Genomic DNA, 26,916 nt, shown 5'->3' on the forward strand with positions numbered 1-26,916 from the left:
GGAGCAAGAAGAAAACAAAAATTTATGGCATTGTGGCCAAAACTTTTTTTCTGACTAAACTGGTAATTAGTATATTGAATAAAAAAAAATTAATTTGATTCCTCAATCTAAATATATACGAGACATTGATAATTTATTTTAATAAAAAATGATTTATATTAACAAATACGAAGTCGTTTTAAAATAATTTAATAATAAAGTAATATTCTAATAGTGGAACCAGCCTTCTATCTACGAATTTCATGATTTGTTTAGGAGCATAGTTTCATTAAACATTTTTATACATAAAACTTTAAAAGAATTGAGAGTGACCTTGATATTCGCAGGTTAATTTAAATCCCGTTATTATATTTAATAAGAGATTTAGTGATTATTCATCATGGATGTATTGATTATAATATTGCTGAGAATTTTAAAGTGAAATTTTAGACTTTGATTAGGTAAATGATTTAACTTATCTATCAAGTGTTTATAACTATTAATAAATAAAAACTTAGTACGGGCAAATTCTTCCTCTCCAATATATTTACTATACACTTTCATACTAATTATACTAATTGTGAAAAGTGGCTTTTAATTTTTTAAATAATTTTAGATGAAATGTAATAAATCTTTCTAAATAATCTTTCGCTGCATTTGATATCTCCATATTTCTCTTCCAACTGCATATCAAGAAAATAATTATGGTTGTATTTGTAATAATTCAATCAAGTGGACTGTTATTATAATTTGAAATAAATTGTAAACCCTTGGAACCAATTTTTTTTTATACCGTATTAAAATAATTTTTTTTTTAGTTTTGTACTCCATTTTTTCATCTTACTGAATTTTGTAACTTCCAAATTGTACAACCTAGTATACAAAAAAAGAAACTAATAAAAACACAACCACCACCAATAAAAACACTACACAACTACCCCAACCACAATGTTCATCACTAGTCACTACAAGCAACTTGGAGACATAAGAATAATTGTACTTTTAAAGGTAAAGTGATTGATCATTCTGAATTTTTTTCCTTGACACAATTAAAAGTTTGGTTTTGGATTTCATCAAAAGTGTCTTTTATGGCATTCTCTTTCTCGGATTGGTGCCTAAAATCCATGGTATGTATGCATTCGATTAAAAGTCTTTGAAGTTTTTAGGTTGATTGGGCTAGTCATTAGTGTCTTTGAGGAGTGCTAGCTTTTGTGGTGGCTTATAGTGGTAGGGTGTTTTGGCTGGTAATGTTTGTATAGGTAGTTTTGTGGGTTCTGTTTTACGTATAGAAAGATGTGATTGTTTTTTTGATTTGTGTATAAGTGTTGGACCACCCCTTAATTAGAACACATTTATTTATCATCACTACGTGAAAATGAGAAATAAGATGTCACATATCATTCTCAAAAATTATATTATTGGAATTTAAAAAAATTATGGAGGTACCGATAGAATTTGCCAATGTATTTCCAACATCATGTCATCGTGAATCTTTAAAAAATCTATAAAATAAATATTATTATCTACCTTTTAACAAAATATTAGGAATAAAAAAACTCCTATTTTTTAAAAAAATCCTATTTTATAATAAAACTAAAATCATTCCTTTTATGTGAAGTAAAAAAAGTGATTTCAAAATTTTGAAAAACGTAACAGTTATAAAAATTCATTTATTTATACGAATTAAATATATATTTGAATCTTAATTCTTCTTATATAATTCGAGCAAAATTGATCACATCCATCCATTTGACATTATTATAAGAGAAATGAAATAGATGGTGTAAAAAATTGAAATTCAATGGCATTTAAAATAATTGAGATCATAATATTTGATAAAAATTGAGATAATATATTTTGTATCTTATATTTATATTTATATTTATATTTATATTTATATTTATATTTATATTTATATTTATATTTATATTTATATTTATATTTATATTTATATTTATATTTATATTTATATTTATATTTATATTTATATTTATATTTATATTTATATTTATATTTATATTTATATTTATATTTATATTTATATTTATATTTATATTTATATTTATATTTATATTTATATTTATATTTATATTTATATTTATATTTATATTTATATTTATATTTATATTTATATTTATATTTATATTTATATTTATATTTATATTATATTATATATTTATATTTATATTTATATTTATATTTATATTTATATTTATATATTTATATTTATATTTATATTTATATTTATATTTATATTTATATTTATATTTATATTTATATTTATATTTATATTTATATTTATATTTATATTTATATTTATATTTATATTTATATTTATATTTATATTTATATTTATATTTATATTTATATTTATATTTATATTTATATTTATATTTATATTTATATTTATATTTATATTTATATTTATATTTATATTTATATTTATATTTATATTTATATTTATATTTATATTTATATTTATATTTATATTTATATTTATATTTATATTTATATTTATATTTATATTTATATTTATATTTATATTTATATTTATATTTATATTTATATTTATATTTATATTTATATTTATATTTATATATATATTTATATATATATTTATATATATATATATATTTATATATATATTTATATATATATATATATATATTTATATATATATATATATATTTATATATATATTTATATATATATATATATTTATATATATATATATATATATATTTATATATATATATTTATATATATATATATATTTATATATATATTTATATATATATATATATTTATATATATATATATATATTTATATATATATATATATATATATTTATATATATATTTATATATATAGGTTGAAACATCTAAGTATATATTTTATTTAAAAAAAAACTTTGTCGTGGGGTAATGCAGTACTATATGAATATTGTATAACCATGAAAAGTTACTATATTGCTCAACTTGTTTTAAATTTACTTCGATGTTAGTTTTTTTATTATCCCAATTCCTTACTTTTTTTTTTATTGGTTTTGAATATATGTATATCTTACAAGAAAATTATTAAATAAAAATTAGTTTTAAAAATTAAAATAACTATTTAATTAAATTATAGATAATTTTATAAATTAATTTTTTTAATATATAAAATAATTTTTATTATTAATAAAAAATTATAAAATTATTTTTAAATTAATATATAATCATTAACTATTTAAATTTTAACTATTTTTTTTAATTTTAAATTTAATTACTATTTAATAATTTTTTTCTGGAAAATGTTTGTCTCGGTATTGTGTAACTGATATACTGATGGAAAACAATAGTTTCGACCTGGTCTCCTTTCTTTATCAATACAGTTGGAAGAACTTGTCCCACTTTAAATTTGTGGCATTGATTTGTAAGGATTTTTTTTTAAAATTACATTTCATTAATATAAAAGGAATAATCTTAAGTATTGTAATTGATTGAAAGGAACAAAATAATTTGTAATTTTTTCAACTAACATAGTTCTTGAGTTTTTCATCAACTAATAGAGTTTTTCATTAAAGTAAAATTATTTTTTCACAAAATAGTTTTTCTGTTTGTGTCAATTAATTATTATTTAATTTTACTCACGTTTTATTTGGACAATTAAATTTAATATAACCGTTTTTAATGGTGGGATTAAAGGTTTATTTTTTCTTGTCATTATAACTAGATTTTTAAGGTGTGTGGAGAGGAGAGTTCGATGGGGTGGTTCCATAAAGAAATCAAGTGGAAGATTGGTGATGGGGATAAGATAAGATTTTGGGAGGACTCTTGGATCAATAATAATAGTTTAAAGTCAATTTATCCTAGACTATATACTTTATCAGTTGATCAGGGGTTAAAAGTGAAAGAAGTTGGTAGTTGGGTGGACTCGGTATGGATCTGGAATCTAAGATGGAGACGACCTGGATTTGAATGGGAAGTTGCATTACAGGAAGAATTGTCAAGAACTTTGGCTGGATTTAAACTAGATAGAGAGATGAAGGATTGTATGACATGGAAAGGCGAAGACTTCTCTGTTAAATCTGCATATGAATGTGTTACAAAAAGTGATTCATGTAATAAGAGTATAATTTTCTAACATCTCTGGATGTCTAGAGCATTTCCAAATGTCCAAATTACAGCATGGAGGGTCTTATTGGAAAGGCTACCAACAAGGATAAACCTTTCCAGGAGAGGTGTAGGGGTAAATACATCTCTTTGTGCCCTTTGTCAGAAGTGGCCTGAATCGGTTCAACACCTGTTCCTAGAGTGTGAATTTGCAATACAGGTATGGAACTGGTGTTTTAGATGGATTGGAATTATGTCTGTACAACAAAAAATCCTCAAAGATCATTTTGAGAGCTTCTATTTGATGTAGATGAATTATAAAAAAAAAAATTGTGTGGAAAGGTGTATGGACAGCTATAGTATAGAGCATTTGGGATCAAAGGAACATAACTATCTTTAAACAAGATAGTGTTGATACGGAGGAAATATTTCATATGACTCAACTTAAAACTTGGTTATGGTTGAGGTATAGAATGAAGTCCTTCAATTATTCTTTTTCTGATTGGCTTTTAAACCCTATCTTGTGCATTAAAAGTTGCTAGTAGATGGAAGGAGTATAGGAAAGGAGTCGCTACTTGCATAGAGGTGAAAGGAAGATAGGTTAAGGTGGCAGGGTATAAGGGGTCATGTAGGAGGGATGGGTGATGTGTAATATAGAATTATTTTTAAGATTGTTACAACTGTTCTTTATCAATTTGTATTACTCATATCTTAGCTAAAAGCTAGGAAAGGTTTTCTGGTTTCTGGTTGGAACAGGATACCATGGTTTGCGTGGACAGAATGTTACAAGATGGGGAACTTATGGTTAATTGTTGTGCTGGAAGGTGTGTACTAATACAAGGTACAACTTGTGGAGATCCTATAGCCACAGAGGACTAACGCACTGTTGCTGTCTTTATTCTTGGTGTGGTCTGGTATGGGGGAATGGTGCTGTCAAAGGTTATTCTGCTGCACAGAATTTTAAGTAGCCAATTGGTAATAGTATTAGGAAAAACTGGTGCAGAATTTACACATGTGTACACCAGTTTGGGATCAATTAGTTGCAGGTTTTTGACATCTAAAGTTTCAGAACTTTTGGGTATTTGATTTTGCTCTATATCACAAGGAATGTAACTTTGTGATTGTGTATATGGGTTGGGTTACCCCTGAAGTAACCCTCTAATTTAATTTATTTATTGCTGATAAAAAAAAAAAACTAGATTCTTAAATTGACAAATCTATTTGGTGGAGGATATCAAGATTATTGTTGGTATGGAGAGTGGGGAAATTTTTTGAAAACAACATTCAGTAAACAATTGGTAAAGGAAAATATATAAGTGTTTGACATGATAGTTGAGTAGCTAATATATCACTCAAAGCAAGTTTCCAGGCTACATGACATATATAGTAATAAAGAAGCAAAATTATGTGAAATAGGAAGATGGGTAAATAATAGTTGGATGTGGAGTATAAATAGGAGATGTAGACGATTGAATGAGAAACAAAACAAATAAATAGGTTAATACAACAATTAGGTGACATACAATTAGGTAAGGATGTGGAAGATGAATGACAATGGAAGGATGTTTACATTGTAAAATAAGCTTAGAATAAGCTTTTGAATGATTTAAATGGAGATGAAAGATCTTTATATGAATATTTTTGGAAAATTAAAGTTCTCTCATATCCTCACTTACTAATATGGAGAATGTTAAAGAACAAAGTAACAACCAAAGATATGTTAGGCACCCGAGAAATACATCTTAATGACATATTGTGTGTACAAGAAGATGAATCTCTCAATCACCTTTTTTAACGTGTGAGTCACCTCTTTTAACGTGTGAAATAAAAGTTAACAAAATCTAGAAACAAAGCATAAAGGTGTATGTGAATTGTTGTGTGCAAAATCTAGAGAAAGAGAAACATTATTAATTTTAATAATGATAGGTCTAATCCTAAAGAAATCTTTGCTATGACATAATTGAAAACTTGGTCATGGATTATCGAAAAATGAACAAGTGACTTCTTTTTCATACTCCAATTGGTGTATGAACCCTATAAGCTGTTTAATCTGGTTAGAAGATTAATCTATATTGTTTTCACTAGCAATATAATCCGTAGGTAAATCAGCATTACCCACGGAAAAAAAATCTATGTCAATTGTAATTAAAGTTAGAACGAAACAGCAGGTGAGACTCGAAATCAAGTTCTTGAGGAATCTCCAAAGAAACTTTAACCATTACAACAATCAAGTTTTGTTATCACATTATGATTATTATTATACTTATTAGTAAGATTATCAACACTAATATAATTAAATATAATTAATATTATTAAATTTTATAAATAGTGTTAATATTATTAATATTATAAATAATATTAGTATTATAAATAATTTTAATATTTTTTTAATAGTATTTATATTATTAATGTTATTATTACTAATATTATAATTTTATTATATTATTAATATCATTAATACTATTAATATTACTAATTTATTATTATTATTATAATACTAATTATATTAATTTTATAATATTAATAATATGTTATACTTATTAGTTATGATTATTATTATTTTTTATTATTATTATTATTTATGAATATTATTTATGATTTTATAAGTAATTATATTATAATAATATTTTTAATACTATGTATATAATTATTAGGATAATAGATTGTAGGTAATAGAGATATGTGGGTAATAGTTTGTAGGTAATAGAGATCCGTGAGTAAAAGTTTGTAGGTAATAAGATCCGTGAGTAATGTAGATAATGTTAAATTTACCTACGAATTTAGATCTGTAGGTCATATCCGTAGATAATGTTGTCCATAGATAATATCCGGAAGTAATGTTGAATTTAATTACAGATTAAAATCCATGAGTAAATATTCATAAATAATACTATTTTTTTTTTAGTGATAATCGGTTTGCTAGATGTTAGATTTGGGTGACGGCTGTTAGCTTTGTTTGCAGGTGGAAGAATTATAAAAGATTACACCATGATTTGATATAAAACCAGTCAATATCTTGATTATAGATTCTTCAACATTTTGAGTCAGACATCATTTACATTTCTGACGAAGTTTTCAGGAACATAATATGCTCTTCACGAATTGGATCATAAACAAGTGGTATGATGACACAATATAGGGAAAGTCATTACCTAATTATGCAGGATTTTAGTAATTTTTTGTGATATCATTATGGATGTTTTATTGTTGGGAGAGTGTCTTTTGTAATTGTGCACAATTTTAGTAAACATGTTGTATGATATGCTGAATGCACCATTTTGCATGTTCATTTGCTGGGAGGATATCTTTTCTATTTGTAATGCCTTTTGGTGTCCTGTTTTTGGTCACGTTAAGTTTAAAAGTGTATGGTACATCGAGTTGAATGATTCCTTAAATGATCCAATTTATTTAATTATTTTTTATTGATAAAGAAAATTTTAAATTTAATTTAATTAAAAGATGAGTTTTCTTTAGATATTTTTATAATAATTTTTCTCATATTAATGTTGACTTATTTATTTAATTTTTTAAATAAATTTATGTCTTTTTGGAACAGGCTAATGGTGAAGAAAAATTCTGTATATTTTTAGTAAAATAAAGTAATGTAGATTAAAGTTGAGGAGTTTTTTTCTCTCTTTTTTCATAAGGATACTTCTAATTTTATTCAGTTAGAAACAATCAGAATGTGCATTGTGTAACCCTTGACTTGACTTGGTATGTTTCATAATTTTTATTTCATATCGTATAATTATATGAATGTTGATATATATATATATATATATATATATATATATATATATATATATATATATATATAACCATTTCCGAAGCTTCTTTGAGTGGTATGTATAGATAGGTAAACGTGACTCAAGTCCAGATTTAATTGGATTCTATTTCATTAATACAGTTTTATTTCATTAGTTTGCATTAAATTTGAGTTTATATTTCATTAATGCAGTTTTATTTGAATTTAATTTAGTTGTTGTTTTTTTACTAAATAATTGAGATACTTTTAGGATTATTGCTATTGTTGGGAGAAAAAATGACTGATATTGGTTCAATACACGTGTTTGAATTCTAATAGAAAATTTTCATTCTTTTCTTTTATGTTTTATTTTTTTTCTGACTGTTGGGGTATTTTTGTTCACAAATTATTTTCTCATTTTTTTTATCATGTACCTATGAAACACCTATATTTTATGGTGTTTTTAATTAGCCAACCTTAACCTTAAGTGTCCATACAAAAGGTGTCCAAATACAGGCAAATAAGCTGCTATTTATTTTTAATATATATATTTTTATTGACAAAAGAAGAATAGAATAAATAGAGATATTTCAGGAATATCTCAACCATTATTAAAAAATAGCGACATCCTTTAGCCTGCCACACGCATTGATAGTTATAAAGTGAACAACACAGTAAAAAGTTCGTCGACTATATATCCATACCCAGGTACAAAAACAACACCCCCTAACTTTGAGTCTTAAATCCAACACATAAGAAGACGCATTCATAAGCAATTTATAAATTTGACTCTAGTAAATAGTCACATTCGTAAATGCATTACTCCTCATTCTTAAAACATCATTCAGAAACATATAAGAATGCGACTATTTACCATAACCATATTTATAAATCGCATTTAAGAATGCGACTAAATAACCACCTTCTCATATGTTGAATTTAAGACTACGTGCAATTCAAATGCAACTATATAACCACCATTATAAATTAAAAATAGTCACCATCTTTAAACCTTTCTGCATGAGTGCCTCCTTCCTCGTTTCCTCCTTCCTCCTATACTTTGAAGAGCTTCTATATTAATAACTTATGACAAAACCAAACCTTTGTTTTCTAGCATTTAACCTATGAACACGTCTATGACTCTTTCCTTTCTCGAGAAAATTTTCCACATGTCTCTTTCATCATGGTCCACCGGAAAATTAGTGAGGAAGAAGCTAACCTTGCTTGTTATGATTATGATGTCTATAATGTATTTTTCTCCTATATCCCTAGTTTCCCGAACCTAGAAACAGCAGTTTCAAAGGCATGTTTGTCTGAGAGAAAAGCGAAGAAGATGATGACAAGAATTTGTTGCTTACTTAATTTTCCTTATTTTTTTTATAAATATTATAGTTTCTAAAAATTAAAGAATAAGATATATGATAAATAAATAAGTAAATTTGAATATTAATCTTTTTTACTTACCTCACTCGATCCTTAAAGTGCTTTGACACGAAGTGATTGATGACAGTAAAAGAGTATTTGGTCTATGTACGTCAGGGTGAATACGAAGAACAATGTAACATAATTAAAAGTACAATAGAGTTGAATTGTTGGATTTTTTTTTATCAGCGAGTTGAATTGTTGGATAATTAAAGACATATTGTAAGGTTGATAATTTATGCGTACCTACCACTTCATGTGGCCACTTGCAATAATTTTCTTTTGCTCATAATACAACCCAGAGAAATAAAGCCACTTGCATCACGTCCTATATAAGGTCACACTCTCCTTGGCATTTGAGACACACACCAACGCCAACCATATATTCAACTATCTTCTTTAACTCTTCTTGCTTCATTTGGCTGTGCTTCCTTCTTGTTCGCAAATAATGTCGGTGAGCAATGGAAATAATGGTTTGAGGGTTGAACGAGGGAAACTTGTAGCGCCCAAAACTTTGAGGGAGGTAATCAAGATATTGACAGAAGCGATAACGAAGCTCTGTGAAACCGAGAAAAAGTACATGTTCTACTTGCCCATAGCCATCGCTCACGCTGTGTTGGACAAGGTGGTTTCCTAGTTCTTATATCTATCCATTTATGTTGGGGTTCTTTAAAAAGTTTGTTCATGTTCAAAGAGCTTTTGCTTATCAATATGTAGGGTAAGAAAACAATTGGAAGTGAATGCCGTGAAAGAAGTGATTGTGTAGAACTGAAAGACTCCCAAATCTTAAAGGAGTTACATGAGTTGAAGAGAATGTTGACATGTGCCAAGTTTTTCAGCTCCTGCAAACGTTCTCTTGCGTTTCTATTTGCTGCGGGATTCGAGAAGGAGGATATCCTCTATAGGAAGAGAACAGCTAGGGTACGTTAATTAATTAGTATTAATTCTGTTGATGAATTTGTGTTTGGCCATTTGAACTGAAAATGAAGTTTGCATGTCAGATTCTGAAGCCCGCTTTCACGGTTATACGTGACAGAGAATCAAAAAGTTTGCTTGTGTTCATCCGTGGAACGCGTAGCATAAAAGACACTTTCACAGATGCACTCTGTGCTCCAGTCTCTTTCGATCACGTCATTTGCATTGGTCATGAGAGGCACAACATAGTTTCTGGACATGCACACCGTGGTATGATTGCTGCAGCTGATTGGATTAGAAAACGCTGCATTCCTGTCCTACTTGATGCTCATCATCAATACCCCGACTTCAAAATCAAGGTACTTATTAATGTTACTTAGCATATTTTATTAATCCAAATTATGGATTTTTTGCTTGTTATAATAATAATGATAATAATATTTCCATATAGATCGTTGGGCACTCCCTAGGTGGTGGAACTGCTGCACTATTGACTTATAAGCTTAGAGAAATCCAACAGTTTTCTTCAACAACTTGTGTCACATTTGGTCCAGGTGCACAAACTTCTTTAATTAACACATGTTCAGTTGAGTAACTAATTCAGTAGGGTTTTGTATTAGAATTAAATTATTACGTGATCTTTAATATTAATCTGATATTAACTATTGTTTTTACAATTGTAATTTTTGCAGCTGCCTGTATGACTTTGGAGTTAGCTGAATTCGGGAAACCCTTTATAACTTCTATAGTAAATGGTTCTGACATAGTGCCTACACTTTCAGCTTGTTCTGTTCATGATTTCATTGATATCATTGTTGAGGTAACAACCTACAATATTTTATCCAAATATTTATTTGTTTTGGTACGGTTAATTTCTCATGATTATATGCCTTAGAAAATGTTTCATTCTTTGCACAAGTAAGCTTTTATGATTAGGTATTGATACTGTAATTTACAGGGTCAGACTAAGGATAAACACTTCCGAAGCTCAGGAAGTCATTTATCTTTTGCGAAAACAATTGCAAAAAGTTGCAGCGAGGTAACTTCAAGCTCTCTTCTTCATATTATATATTTGAGATTGAAATCTCAGAGCGTCTAGCTGGCAAGTTTTTATAACTAAACATGTCTCGTTTTTGCGTAGTTCATTATAAACATCTATTAATTATCTTATACAATATTGATCCTTTTCTATGTCAGAAGTTTGTGAGGAAGCATAAACACTCGTGGTCTCACCGTCCATTGTCAAATAACTTGGTTGAAGCTTCTGGATTATCTGAGACAAGTTTTGAAGAGCAATTACTCATAGAATATGATGATGATGATGAATATAATTCTTCCAACGAAGGATCTGAAAATGATGACTCGGATGACGATAATGAAGATGAAGACCAATTGTTGACTCCAGTGGGGGAGCTTAAACAGGAAAAACATGTTAATATTCCTAACATTTATCCTAGTGTTTCTCCGTTCACAACTTCAGCTAGGCGACGTCTTTATCCACCAGGCAGGATCATGCATATGATCCCTTCAGATATGCCTGAAAATTCAACCTCAAACCATAGTGAAGCTGATGAAAACCATGTCTGCTTATTATATCAAACGCCTACAGAGCTGTATGGAAAACTCAGACTTTCAAGAGGGATGATAATGGATCATCCCTCGACCAAGTATCTGAAGAAGTTACAACAATTAATCAAGAAACTAGAGAAAGAGTAACACAAATATCGTGGAGGATTGGCAATTAAAAAAATTAAATGAAAAAGTAATTGGTACTAATTTGCTCATGGAGCCTTGGAATTAAAACTAAATCTCTTGATTCTAATTCTCTAGTTTGTTTATTATGAGTAAATATTAGAATTATGATTGTTGAATAGGTACATGTTGTAAGAGTTTTTTAGGAGTTTGTTATTTTTTGAATGGTAATTTCTGCTAAAGAATACGAGTTGTATTTGTTTCTTATTTATAGAACCATCCAATAAAGTTTTCATGTTCCTCTAACATGTTTTCTTTTCTTTTATGCTCTCAGAAAAACAACAACCAATTGGTAGAGTTTTTATCTGACATGTGAGTTGGGGGAAACCATAATATATATAAAAGAATATATAACTTGGCATTTTTTTTTTGTGGTAAGGAGAGTGAAACACGATTCAATAATGAATTTAAGGTGTACCAAACATTAGAATATGCACACAAAAAATAAATCAAATGATGATAAAATTTAGGGATACAAAACATGCCTAGATGCAAAAACTATACTCACCTGCCTGACTTGACGAATGTAACTTAATATGGCTTTGAAAAAAAATGAATCATTAAATTGAAAATAACAAAATTGAGTTAGTTTTCATCTATTTAATTATACGAACCATTAATTCGATCTGGTTAAGTATTAATTGAAATAAATTTTTCTTCTTTAAACTGGGGTACAGATGTTCTATATATTAAAAGACTTCTTTGGAGATTTTAGATATAGTGTAGGACTCATACTGTTACTTCTCATATTGGAAAAACATAACCACCAAACACATCTTCTCCTAGTATCATCGGTCTCACAAACCAACAATCTTACACATAAAAGTTTCAGGCTATTACAACTCCAATACACGCAAACAAACATAAAGAGGCCAACTTTAATTCAAAGGCTCCACAAGCCTGTTAGCTATAACCTTTGATAGTGATTATTTGGGTTTTCAGACACCATAATGGGACTTCTCTTTCTCTAGTTGATTGATTAGTTGTTGTAACACCTTCAGATACTTCCCTGTCATATGATCAAATAGCATCCCTCTTGAAAGTCTGAGTTTTCCATACAGCCCTCTACCCGTTTCATACAAGACATGTTTATCATCACCATCATCATTGTGGTTTGATTTAGAATTTCCAGTGGAAAGTGCAGGGACAATATGCCAGATCCTTCCTGGTGGATAAAGAGGATGTCTAACCGGCTTGTCTGATGTTTCCACTGTACTACCTGCTCTTTTTTCAACATGAACAACCTCCTCATTCATTTCTGCTTCTTTGGTGCTTTTTTTTGTGGCTGCTTCTTTTTCCTCGGCACCATCAGTGTTAGGATAATCATCCTGTGCCTCAAGTTGAAGCTCCTTCAAATATTGATTCAATTCATCGTTATCAATGTTGTGAGTAGCCGATATGATTTGCGCCTCTTCTTCATCCACGTCATCATTATCAGATCCTTCACTGGAGGATTTAGATCCGTCGTCCTCATCACTCGTGAACTCGGAGATTATTAACTCTTCTGTCACTTCATAAGTTGTATCTAATGATTGAGAGGCTTCAGCCAAGTTTTCTGATTTAGAACTTGACAATGCCGCAGTATTCTCACGTCGGGGCCACGTTATCAGTGACCGAGTTCTTTGTTTACTATTCATCACAACCTTCAGGTATAAAGAAAGGATCTCAATGTGAGTAAGATAACTATTATATGAGAAATTAGTATAAAAGTGTACTTCTTGTAAGATCAATAGATCAAATATGGTTCCCTCGTATGCAACAGTAATTAACTTGTTTAATGTAAAGGTTTTTTTTTTTCTTACTGTAACTGCATAATGATCATATCCACAATGTAAACCACGGTTAAACATAAACAAGGGAGGTTGAAGGTAGGTACCTCGGTGCCACGGGATACTGCACGATCTGCAATGGCTTTTGCACCAGATGCAAATGGTATGCGAGATCCAATTGCACTGAAAGTAGAATTTATGAATTTTTTACGCTTAATCAGACCCTGTAAATCATGCAATCAGTATTTATTATGGAGTAGCCAACTTCAACAAAGAACCAACCATTTAAGCCAAAAAAACACTGACAACATAAAAAAAAAAAAAAAACAGATTTGCCAAAACCATGTAATGTTGAAAGAACTAATTTGAGCACCTCCGAAACGAAATCATGAACAGAAGAAGCTGACAACGTAGGCACCATGTCATAACCATTTATAATGGAAGTGACAAAGGGCTTCCCGAATTCCGCCAAGTCCAGTGACATACAAGCAGCTGCATTAAAAATTAAATTTTTTTGAAACAACAAAATAACTAATTAATTAATTAACAATGACAGATAAAAGTCATGAAAACTGATCTTATAATAGGGTTGAAATATTATCCATCACTTTTTTAACAAATACCTTAAGTTTCATTTATTTAATGTTCACAAGAAGAAACATAGATATAAATTTACGAACACAACTTCGTTGCATTAAAACTAAATATGAAGAGATCGATACCAATATATTTTCAATTGGTGTTATAATGAAATATCACAAGGAAAAAAATATTATGCATTACTTGTCATAAATTGATAAAATGTATATTTATTAATACCTATTGGTCATAACAACAATCTTTATTTATAATATAAACTCAAATGCAATTCATAGCATGGCTATCAAATGAATTATAACGGTCAATACTTTCTGCATATCTATTTCAAAACTATGCAGAATGAAGTCTCGTAGAAAAAAATGAGTTATTTTACATGGGGTGAAAGACCTACGTAGAAAACTCATTTTTACTTGTATTATCATGTCCAAGATGTGGGTTTGTCAAAAAGATTACAATTACTTCTTTAGAATCTACAAAACTCGTACTATTCTACATGTGGTTAATACCAAAGATGATGAGATGATTCAATTATAATAAAAACGTATTGAAAATTAATACTCAATTTAAAGCAAAACACAATTTTAGATAGAAATCAGTATTAGCACATGCCTGGACCAAAGGTGACACAAGTGCATGAAGAGAACTGTTTAATTTCTCTAAGCATATATGTCAACAGCGCAGCAGTACCACCACCAAGTGAGTGCCCAACGATCTATTAAATAAAGATTGGGTTGAGTTGCATGATTAAATAAAAACAATACACAATTTGAGTTTATAAAAACATTGAAGCAAGAGTGTGGCATATAAAGTTGACCATAATATTTTGAATTAGAAATCGGGGAATTGTCATTATAGTGGGTGAACATTTTAATCAATGTTCTTCAAAAAAGCTTAAGTAAGAGGCTAATATAATAATACCTTGACTTGGAAATCGGGGTATTGATGAAGTTCATCAAGAAGTTTAGGAGTGCAGTGTTTTTTTATCCAACCAGCTGCAGCAACCATACCACGGTGCCCATGTCCTGAAATCACGTTCTTTCTCTTCAGCTCACCATCACTGCAAATGAAATGATTGAAGGAAACGGGAGCACCGATTACATCTGTCAGAGTGTCTTCTACATCACGAGTTCCTCGGATGAACACAAACAAACATTTTGATTCTTTATCACGTATCACTGTGAAAGCAGGCTTCAGAATCTGCCAAAAAAACTGTTAGATAAACTGGAATTTGATAGATTTGCTTCATCTTCAAGTATAAAAACTAAAATAATCCTTTCTTAAACTGGAAAGCGAAACGTATATACCCTAGCTCTTCTCTTCCTTAGGAGAACATCCTCCTTGACGAATCCAGCAGCAAATAGAAAGGCACGAAAGCGTTTATTGCTGAAAAGCATGGTGCGTGTCAAGCACTTTTTGAGCTCATACAACTCCTTTAATAATTCAGGGTCTGTGAGTTGTACACAATCATCTCTTTCTTTACATTCGATTGCAACTGTTTTCTTGCCCTACAAGAACCCAGTAAGGACATAAACTAATGAATAAAACTTGAAAGCAGGGAAAGAAGGAAATGGATGTACCTTTTCCATGATAGCATAAACGATGGCTCTAGGCATGTCTAATAGGTCCCATTTGCCAAGTGTCTCTGCATAACCGAATCTCATGGCTTCTGCTAAAGTCAAGACCATATCCATGAAAGTTTTGGGCGCCTCAGCAGGCCTTTTTTCAAGCTTCCCCGCAGCCTTCTTAACCGCTCTGGAGAGTATCATTTTTTCAGTGGAATGCAAACAAAGAAGAAAGATCGGGAAAATGGAACTACGGAAAGAAGAAAGAACAAGATTTGAGTGGCTTGAAGTCTAATGTTGGAAGGGTGTGAGCTTATATGGGACACATGAGAGGCTTGGTCTCTCCGTAAATAGTAACGAGAGGTGTTCTAACATGGTACATATTTTACTATATTCTTCTAGTTTATTCTCTCTTATCTCTGAAACTTTAAAACTATAAAATCACCAATGAATGAGATTTCTTGATTAAATGAGTAATATTAAGTCTGCATATATTTTTTCTGTGTGTACTGTCTCTGTGCCTTAGAATGTTATCTTTCTCTCATTTTACCCTTATAAGAGTAATTAATGTTATATCCTACTGTTAATCCATCCAGAAATCGTCCCTTATTTTCTTTTATGCAAATGTTAAATAAAATAAAAACATTAACGTCATGGAAATATAAAACGCATTTAATATCTACCATAAACTGCATATTTATAATGTATAATGACAATCTATTATTTTTTTTGGAATAATATATAAACAAAACTTCGTATGATGTACCTAATTTATAAAAATATAAGTTTTTCAGGAGGAATAGGTAGGGTTTCCAGCTTTTCAATATCTGTCCAATTTTTTAAATTTTTTTTATCAATAAAAACTAAAATAAATAGAATGAAACCTTTCAGGAATATTTCATTTTTTATATAAAACTCAAATAGAAACCCTACTTGGTCGAATATATTTTCCTCTTTTTTTTTCCTCTTAACCTATCTATTTAATATCTTTTATACAGTGGATATTGATTTAGTTCCTCAATAACAATAAGTTCGTATTGCTTTTTTTGTTTTTCTGTTATATGCACTTTGTTTATTGAAAAAAAAAAATTGTTTACGTTCAAATTTCCTTACTTTATTACCTTTTGCAAGTCATTACATATATTTTTTGGATTTGGTTTAAATTTAAGTAGTAGTGTAATTATATTTTTCACTTTTTTCATCTAATTCTCTCTCTCTCTCTCTCTCTCTCTCTCTCTCTCCCTCTCTCTCTCTCTCCCTCTCTCTCTCTATATATATATATATATGTCAAGTGTGATAAATTATTTTTTATAATACTAATTATAAAAATTAATATAACTTTAATTAATTTGACAATATAAAAAATATTTAAATTGATATACCTGAAAACCAAACTCTACAAGTACTATTACTTAATTATGTCTCCAATTTATTAAACATATTTACTTCACATCGTGGCATGCGTGGGGAAATAAAGTTAAATAAAAGGTTTATGATAATATATACTTTGAAAACATATGTACGAGGATGGAGTTGTCATTCTAATTAACAATTACTTCACATCTTAACGTGTGAAAAGATGGTTTTTAAATAACCTTTATGTTTGGTATAGAGATCCACATTATTCGTGTTATATATATGCTAATCCCGCACCATTTGGTATTGTTTTCTTCAATAATAAAATGAGTAACATCGTTGACGTTTACCTGGCAAAGGAAAGTCACCTCGTGCGTTCTTTTCACATTGCAATTAGCAAGCTATTGGATTTTTCTTGCGAACTTGTAGTTAAACTTATTTTATCGGTTTATAAAAACAAGCATTTTTCACATCAAGAAAAACTTGATTTACCTTTCAAATTTTTGTGTGGGTCATTTGCAGACGTTACTCTCATCGGCCAAAATAAGTAAAAGTCCACTCAAGATTTACATTTGACGCAAAACGGACGCATATATTGATTTAATTTTTCTTTTTAAAAAAAATAATTTTGCGTCGGCCGCGGTCCACGCATATGGAGCGTTGCCCACAGAACTCACGCATATGCGTCCGCTATAGCCCACGCATGTTTAGAATTTTGACTGCGATTAAATTTCTTGACGAGTTCGAATCTTGACTGCGATTAAATTTCTTCATTTGTCTAGATACCAACCATGTCACTATCTAGAGTGACGCCTTCATTGACCATCAAGAGAATTTATTCCTCTTTTGTCTCATCTTCCTCCACTAATTTTGCATTTTCTTTCACTCCTTTGCATAGTGTCCATATTTGTCGCAATTATAACATTCAACATTTTGAACTATGTGAACGACCACCATGATCACGACCTCGTCCATGCCAGTTTTGTTGGTTCATTTGTCCCCTTTCTTCATTGTTGTTTCCATGACCATGACCTCTGTTGTGATCTAAATAGCGACCTTCGTGTCCATGTCCTCTCCCTCGATTATGTTGCACATACATTACCTTGTTTTCTTTGATGGTCATCTTTGTTTGTAAGGCTTCATCTAAGACTTCTTGTTTCTTTTTCTTTTTTCGTTGTTCATGTGCTTCAAGAGAACCCGTGAGATCATCAATGGTCATCTCTTCCAAATTTCTTGACTCCTCAGTTGCACCATACAACATTTTCAAAGTCATCGGTCAATGACCGAAGAATCTTCTCCACGACCCTTGCATCCGTGAAAGTTTCTCCATTGCGTTTAAGTTGATTGGCTATCGTTTGCACACGAGTGATGTAACTAGATACATCTTCTAAATTATTTATCTTCATGGCCTCCAACTCACCTCGTAGAGTTTGAAGACGCATTTTGTTTAACTTAGACTGCACCCTTGAACACTTTTTCCAAGATATCCCATGCTTCCTTTGAAGTGGATGCACCAACAATCTTCTCAAAAATTGCTTTATCAACAGCTCTATACAACATGTACAAAGCCTGTCTTATCTTTTGATCGTGTCTCTTTCAACACTTTGTTTTGGACCGCTGAGTAACCAGTGATATTTTCTAGTTTTTCAAAACCTTCTTGAACCACCTCCCAAAAATCTTGGGATCCCAAAAGTGCTTTCATTTGGATGCTCAAATTGTCATAATTGGCCATCTTTGTTAATTGAGGAAGGGACATTTTATTGGTTATATTGACCATAACTCTGATACCAAACTACGAACAGAGAATATAACTTTTATTTCATCTGCTACTTTTCAAATGATAATACAATATCTCTAAGTATTCTAACAATAAACTTCTCAAATTCTACCTTTTCTCTCATAAAACCTATACTATAAATTACATTTAAAATCATACTATAAATGAAATTCAAAATTAGAATTAAAGGTAATAATTATTGACCGATTCAAAATTCTAAATATAACTTATAACGACTTTGAGTTTAATGCTAACATTGTGTGGTGTATTGATCATTTAGTTTGTCTTTATTCTTTTTAATTGTGTTGATGTTTGTTTTATGACAATGATAGTTTTTGAGCATTTGTTTGGGAGGCGTTTTGAGGTTAGATTATGATGATTTCCATCAGATTATCTTTGTTCATGTAAAAATGGGTTGGATTACCCCTGAAGTGATTATCTTGAACTTTATTGCTGATAAAATAAATTATAACTCATACAACTACCCTTGCTTAACATTCCTAATACACTGCCCTCCCTATGTTTCTGGATTAAATCCAAGATAATATTTGAGATAAGTCCTTAATAAATTAAGGAAGTCCTTAATACATTAAGAAATGATCGACTGTTAAAGTAAATCCGAAAATATAAAGAAATTCTCACGTTCATAATAAAGTATTGCTTTAGTTATGATTTTTTATTCTACTTAAAAATGTTCCTTGACCTTAGGACTAGTGAAAGGTCAAAACGATGCATGATCGACATGCTGAATGACTTGTAAGATGACTTATTAAACAGTATTTAATATTATTTCGTTTCTAGCAACAATGACATGTAAACTTGGTCCAAACATATTAACTATTAATTAAAGTTAAAATTATAAAATAAAGTTTAATTATAAAAATTAATTAGTGGATCTATTATGAGATGAAAATAAAGGTAATTGGTTCACTCTTGATTAGTATAAAGAACAATGTATTTAATTTAGTAGTTAGATAATTAATAAATATTTAAGAACCAAAATTAACTTAAGTATTGGAGAGTTCCTGCAGGACCCACCCCCTATGTCTCATACCAGAAAGTTGATAGCTCATTTCTTATTATCGTGAAGGAAGGTCAAATAGCTGAAGAACAAGTTGTTGGGAGTGAAGTAGTTAGAGAATGACGGAGATTTAGCTGAATACACTCTCCCCTACATGTTGTGTGAGAATAATTCTTATATTGAAGGTAATTGGAAAGTAAACAAGCAACTAAAATGTAAGAGTTTGTACATTATGATTAGCATATTTTTGTTTTGAAAACCTATTTTATTTAAGTACTAGTTTGACCCAATCACTAATGATAAATTAACTTATTGGAATTTGAAATTTCTTCCATACTCTAAAGTTAATTTAGATATATAAATAATAGAAAAAAATATTTACTCTAGTGTTAATTTAAATATATATAAATTACTAAGAAGTTGACTTTAAGCCAACCCACTCTCATCGAGATATGTCAACTTGAGCTTGCGCATATATTTATGTGTCGTTTGATAGCGACCCGATAGTGAGTGATCTCATAAGTGTTGGACATCTTAAGGATCCCAACTCTTAAAGTGTTTGATGGAGTCATGATTGAAGTCTTGAGTGAAGAACGAGTGTCTAGGTAGCTTATGTTTTATTTTGGTTGTCTTGATTTATCTTTTACCTTCAGGAATGATGAAGGGTCCAAAAACAAAATGTTTTTCAATTGGTTAAACTGTTTTTGACTGGTTATAAAGGTTTTCAACTGATTTTAATTTTCTTTTTCTGGAAAGTTAAAGTTGTTCAATTTGTTATCTTTCAAATCAATTGATTGAAAATAATGCTTTTATATTTTTCTATCATGTGTTTTAACTCTAAAAAAACATATTTTAATATGTAAGATGATAAATATTTTCAGTTTAAATACATTCACTTTAAGATAAATCAGTTTTCACACAAACTACTTGTTTTGAGTAAAACCAACAGATTGTTTTATTTTTCAACCCGATTGATTTTATTGACAATAAACTTTTCTATTTTAAAACTTGATAGATGTTGTTTTGCTGTCAAATTAAATTGATTTCAGCGTAGACTTGTCTAGCGTTAGAGAGATGAAGGTATAAAAATGGTTAGATGACCTTAAGTCATCTCCCAACAAATTTGTACTTGTGTGAGCTAAGGGGTCTAGATAGTACATGTGACTGGATGCATAATTGCTGATGGACTACCGATGCGATTCTGGAATGGACTACCGATGCGGTTCTGGAATTGGTGGAATAAATGAAAAATTAAAAAAAGGTTAAGTTTTCTAGAGATAAGTATAAGTAAAGTGTTTGCGAAGTTAAATGAGTTCAACTTTACTTTTGGGGCATCTTCTTTTCTCTTAGGAAAGCTCTTGGATAGGTTCTGGTCTAAGGGATTATGTCTTATTTTTTATGTAAAGATTGCTCCTATCCTTGCATTATTTATAATTGGGAAGCCTAAACATTTTCAATCGTTAGTTAGGCTGCAGATTTTTTTCTAGTTGTTGTAAAAGGATTGTGATACTTTTTTAAGTTAAACTTTAAACAATAATGTATAGTAAACATGTATGGAACTCTTATAATAAATTAACAGCTCACCATAACCAAGCTAACAACATTTTGACCAATTCAACTTGAATAGTTATTTTGAATAGTAGATAGTGATGGAATATTTTAAATGACACAATTAAAAGTCTGACATGGATCACCAATAAAAAATAAGCAATTACTTTGATTGATGTTTATGTTTAAAATCATGCATTCAATGTCTTCTGTGAACTTTTTATCTTCCTATGTTTGATGATGTGACTTTTTGTCCTATGCTACTTTTGGCTGGACTAGTGTAATAAGAGGGCATGCAATTATTAAAATTCTAAATTTGATTTAACCAAGTCTTACATTACATTTGAAAAACATCTTTTGGTTTGCATTGCTTTTATATATATATATATATATATATATATATATATATATATGTCTAAGTGACTATAACTGCATCCGGAAGTGAGGATGCATCCCTATTTAGATCTACAAATGAAAAGGAGGTGGGTGGGCGCAGAAAGGTGGGAGAGAGACTTATATAAATATATTTCTTAAGGCTGCAGATAAATGAGAAGGAGAAAAGAGAAAGTCATTCATAAATAAATAAAATAATTCGCATTCTACAATTTTTTTTAAAGTATACTGTACATATAATAAAATATTAAATATATTTTATTTTAAATATATTTAAATAATGATAATAAATATTAATTAAAATTATTTAATTTTATTCCAAATAAACTGTAAATATCCAAGAAATATTTAATATATTCATAATAAAACTAAAAATATTAAATATATTTACCTAAAAATATATTTATATATTTATAATAATACAATTTATTATATTTAAATTATATATTATAACAATCTAAATTTTGATTTATTAATGAAAATAAAAAATTTATTTAAATATTTAAATTTTAACAAGGATTAAAATGTTATTAGTGGGATGTCTTTTCTTTTTCTAATTAACATTATTATGTTCTTCATTTTTATATAATTTCAAAATTACAAACAAATTAACATGCTTTTATCTCTTTCCGGATCAAATATAATGATTTTATATTATATATTTTGACAACTAGTTAATATTCATGCTATGTTTTTTAAAATATATTTATTTTGTTATTGATAATAATAGAAATCATTATTAAAAATAATTTTATATATATATAACAACATAATTTAAAGAATCATAAATAATATTAAAATTATGTAAATAAATTAACTTTAAGTAAAAATAATAATAAAATATTAAATAATAAAATTATACTTAAATTTTAAATTATAATTAATTATTTCTTTCAATTTTACATTTTTTTTTATTTATAAATGAAACTTTAAATTATTTTAATTAACTAAAATATGAAAAAAAATTAATCATTATTTATTCTTCTTTTATATACAAGGGTAAATATGTAATTTTACAACTTTTACTATTCAAAATAATGTATAATATTCTTACAACCATCACATCACTCACCAATTTTAATAAACTTTCCTCACACATCCATTCTAACATACCCTGATCCAAACAACATCAACTTTCTTCACACTTCCACTCCCCCACACTCTCAACTTTTCACTCTCCCACACCCTCTAATCCAAACAAAGCCTAATGTTTTGGATTGGGGAGTGACAAGTTGAAGTGTGTGAAAGTGAAAATGTGAGGATTTGAGAATAAAAATGTGAAGAAAGTTGAGTGTGTTTGGATTGAAATATGTTAGAGTGGATGTGTGAGGAAAATTTATTTAAATACATGACAAATGTGATAGTTATAAGAGTATTTTGAATTATTTTTAATTGTGTAAATTATAAGATTACAAATTTATCCTTATATATAAAAAAAGTATAAAAATAAAATATTAAATAATAATAAATAGTATGAAAAATTGAATATTAAATATCAACTCTAACAATGTTCAACATGAAAAATGACCTAGTATAAAAAAAATGAATGTTCATGACAAAAAATATTTATAATTTTTAATTTAAATCATTAAAAAGATTTTTCATTAATAAAAGATTTATAAAAAGTAATTACATAAATATTTTTAATTTAAACCATATCTTAATTCAATAGTGTAATATAAAAAAAAATATAATTATTCTAAATTTTCAATATTAAAATTGATACTCAGTAATAAAAAAAAAATTAATAATTACATTAATAAAGTAATTATATTATTATTTTATTTATAGAATTGAAATATTCAAAATTCTCATTAATAAAATCAAATCTGAATTACTATAATATATCAATTGAGTTATATTATTTATATTTTTAGAACTTAAATATTTAAATAGATTTTATATTTTCATCAATAAATCAAAATCTAGATTATTATAATATATAATTGAATTATATTATTTATATTTTTAAAATTTAAATATTTAAATGTATTTTGTATTCTTATTAAGGATAAAAATGTAAATGTATATAGAAACATATGGCTTTCAATCCAAATGCACTCTAAAAGCAATACAAACTGTTTTTTTACTATCTATTTCCCCTTGTACAATAATAAAATTTATTTGGCATTATATTCTAGTGAAATCAACCTAGGGGATACAATGATGAACCATGAAAGCTTAAAAAACATGGACCATTGTTCAGTTCATTGGGCTTGCCAACAGCTTTTGAAGCACCAAATGAAGAGACATAGAAGAACACTTTTGAATATGACTTATATTTTGTACCACTTGTATTACTGATAACAAACATAAAAACAACCTAGAAGTAAGGGTAGGCACAGTATGGTTGGCATATTTAAATCTTGGAAACTTTTAAAATCTAAAACCAGATTTTAACAGTTTTCAAATTGGATTGACTTTATGTATTGCTGATAACAAATATAAAAACAACTAAAAGTATGGGTCAGCACAATATGGTTGCCATATTTAAATCCAAAATCCCAAATCTTAAGATAAGTTGTGGCTCATTCTTATGTGTATTTGTTATAAGTGCTTCATTTCTAAACAACTTGCAACTCTTACGGGGCGTACTTAATTTAACCCAGAGAAATAAAGCCACTTGCATCACGTCCTATATAAGGTCACCGACGCCAACCATATATTCAACTATCTTGTTTAACTCTTCTTGCTTAATTTTTCTGTGCTTCCTTCTTGTTCGCAAATAATGTCGGTGAGCAATAGAAATAATGGTGTGAGGGTTGAACGAAGGGAACTTGCAGCGCCCGAAAATTTGATGGAGGTAATCATCATGTTGGCAGATGCGATAATGTTGCTCTGTTACACCGAGAGAAGGTACATGTTCAACTTGCCCAGAGTCATCGCTCACGCTGTGTTGGACAAGGTGGTTTCCTAGTTCTTATATCTATCCATTTATGTTGGGGTTCTTTAAAAAGTTTGTTCATGTTCAAAGAGCTTTTGCTTATCAATATGTAGGGTAAGAAAACAATTGGAAGTGAATGCCGTGAAAGAAGTGATTGTGTAGAACTGAAAGACTCCCAAATCTTAAAGGAGTTACATGAGTTGAAGAGAATGTTGACATGTGCCAAGTTTTTCAGCTCCTGCAAACGTTCTCTTGCGTTTCTATTTGCTGCGGGATTCGAGGAGGAGGATATCCTCTATAGGAAGAGAACAGCTAGGGTACGTTAATTAATTAGTATTAATTTTGTTGATGAATTTGATTCTTCGATTCGAGTGTAGGATCTGACAATGATGACTCAGATGATGATAGTAAAAATGAAGACCAATTGTTGAATAAAGTGGAAAAGCTTAAATTGGGAAAACATGTTAACATCCCTAACATTCATGCTGATGGGAAAAATATCACGGAAGAAAGAGATTGTCCAGTCACAACATCAAGAAGACATCATCTTTATCCATTAGTTAAGATCATGCATATTGTCCCTCCACATTCGTCATAAAATTCAAATTTGGACTACAATGATGTTGATGAGAAACATGTCTTATATAAAACGTCGGACGCCTACGCAACTGTATGGAAAACTGAGATTTTCAAGAGGGATGATACTAGATCATTCTATAAAGAAGTATTTGACAAAGTTACAACAATTAATCAATCAACTGTTGCATCTTGATGAACGAAGTATCTTGATGAACGAAGTATCTTGATGAACGAAGTGCATTTAAAGAAGTACCACCACAATAACAACTACCCAACCAACAACAAAATGAATATGGACAATAAAATTATGATTATGCAGACTACTAAGAGCTTTATGTTCCAAGTTTGTTTAAATTGCAGTTTACATTTCATTTTTACTTGACTTTTGAATTATGATATCTTCAACTATGTTTCAAGTTTGTTTGAATTTTGAATTATGTTATATTTGAATTACTTTATATGATGAGACTCAATTATATATGTTATGTGGGTTTTATTTTATGTTAGGGGCATTGGATGAGACTTGATTGTTGTTGAATTTATAGGTTCAATGCACATTGATAATAGATTGTTCAATTTGGATATTTTAGATTACTTCATGTGTTGAAATGTTGATTATATCGGTGTAAAACATCTAAAAATGATTCATTTAAATGTTGAATGAACATTTAATGCATGCAAGATTCTTTATGGATTTACTTACGAAAAATAGTTGGTGGGTAATGTGTGCATATATATTACTTACGGACGGTTGTTGGTGAGTACTATCTACGGACTGATGTTAGTGGTATTACCTACAGACTGTCCACAAACTCATCATTCGTCGGTAAATTACCTACGAATTTTTTTGTGTGAATAATTTGTGGGTAACACTGATTTACCTACAAATTTTTTTGTTACCTACGAATTTTTTTGTTACTTACAAATTTCTTTTGTACGTAAATTCATTTTTTTTTTGTAGTGAAATCTTACCTATTACTACACAACCTCTAAAGACTTGAGATATAAATCTTGTTTAAGGTACGTAAAAATTCTACCTATCCCTACATACCCTCTCAAGTATCTCTTTTTTTGTTCAGTAATGAATAAATTAAATAATTTGGAACACTTCAGAGGTGTTCCAACCTTTATACAAAATGCTTAAATTTGGATTAACTAAGTTTGGATGGACAGTTCTAGCTTTCTGATCTCTCTTCGGAGATCTACATTCAAATCTCCTATGACCTTGTTTGTTACAATAATAGCATATTGTTCTTGTGCAAGTTTGAGAACGACCTTGGACTTTGCTTTTGTTTCTTCCACGGGATTCATTTTTCCCATGGGTTTCACCTCTTCCTCGCTTCTCAATAACATTTGCTTTATATTGAAAATTTATACCTCTTTCTTCCCTTATGGATTTTTCATTCAACAAACTGTCTAACATTATATGATCATGATCTGCTTGTTCATCAGTCTGGTCAGAAACTGGGTGAGTAGGATCTGTCTGTTGGTCTATTTGATCAGGATCTATCTGTTGAGG

The 26,916-nt window shown here is 29.0% G+C and overlaps 3 protein-coding genes across 3 annotated transcripts in view; 2 read left to right on the forward strand and 1 right to left on the reverse strand.

The window, feature by feature from the left end:
- Positions 1–9,604: 9,604 nt before the first annotated feature.
- On the forward strand, positions 9,605–12,154 carry LOC137809675 (uncharacterized). The gene is made up of 7 exons (XM_068610775.2): positions 9,605–9,866; positions 9,959–10,162; positions 10,243–10,515; positions 10,608–10,710; positions 10,849–10,976; positions 11,115–11,195; positions 11,354–12,154. The coding sequence occupies exons 1-7, from the start codon at positions 9,690–9,692 to the stop codon at positions 11,870–11,872; spliced, it is 1,485 nt and encodes a 494-aa protein (XP_068466876.2). The 5' UTR covers positions 9,605–9,689; the 3' UTR covers positions 11,873–12,154.
- Positions 12,155–12,626: 472 nt separating this feature from the next.
- On the reverse strand, positions 12,627–16,418 carry LOC137811209 (uncharacterized). Its single transcript, XM_068612851.2, has 7 exons — positions 15,855–16,418; positions 15,582–15,782; positions 15,196–15,474; positions 14,887–14,989; positions 14,051–14,169; positions 13,785–13,901; positions 12,627–13,551 (listed from the first exon to the last, which is right to left on the reverse strand). The coding sequence occupies exons 1-7, from the start codon at positions 16,041–16,043 to the stop codon at positions 12,847–12,849; spliced, it is 1,713 nt and encodes a 570-aa protein (XP_068468952.2). The 5' UTR covers positions 16,044–16,418; the 3' UTR covers positions 12,627–12,846.
- An 8,181-nt stretch (positions 16,419–24,599) lies between these two features.
- LOC137809307 (uncharacterized) overlaps positions 24,600–26,916 on the forward strand; it is a 30,970-nt gene continuing 28,653 nt past the window's right edge. The window contains exons 1-2 of the mRNA XM_090299409.1: positions 24,600–24,839; positions 24,932–25,139. Coding sequence (XP_090155535.1) covers positions 24,663–24,839; positions 24,932–25,139 — 385 coding nt within the window. The 5' untranslated portion in view covers positions 24,600–24,662. The remainder of the gene's footprint in view (positions 24,840–24,931; positions 25,140–26,916) is intronic.

Source organism: Phaseolus vulgaris, chromosome 2 (assembly GCF_051622355.1).
Source record: "Phaseolus vulgaris cultivar YP4 chromosome 2, ASM5162235v1, whole genome shotgun sequence".
NCBI classification, from domain to species: Eukaryota; Viridiplantae; Streptophyta; class Magnoliopsida; order Fabales; family Fabaceae; genus Phaseolus; species Phaseolus vulgaris.

Excerpts from the sequence above, each read along its gene's own strand:
- LOC137809675 (XM_068610775.2), top strand. The coding sequence starts at position 9,690 with ATGTCGGTGAGCAATGGAAATAATGGTTTGAGGGTTGAACGAGGGAAA. Across the intron at positions 10,516-10,607 it reads ACCCCGACTTCAAAATCAAG|ATCGTTGGGCACTCCCTAGG; the intron begins GTACTTATTAAT and ends ATTTCCATATAG. Across the intron at positions 10,977-11,114 it reads TCATTGATATCATTGTTGAG|GGTCAGACTAAGGATAAACA; the intron begins GTAACAACCTAC and ends TGTAATTTACAG.
- LOC137811209 (XM_068612851.2), bottom strand. The coding sequence starts at position 16,043 with ATGATACTCTCCAGAGCGGTTAAGAAGGCTGCGGGGAAGCTTGAAAAA. Across the intron at positions 15,783-15,854 it reads TTTATGCTATCATGGAAAAG|GGCAAGAAAACAGTTGCAAT; the intron begins GTACATCCATTT and ends GGGTTCTTGTAG. Across the intron at positions 14,170-14,886 it reads TTGTGTCACCTTTGGTCCAG|CTGCTTGTATGTCACTGGAC; the intron begins GCATGTGCTAAT and ends TTTTTAATGCAG.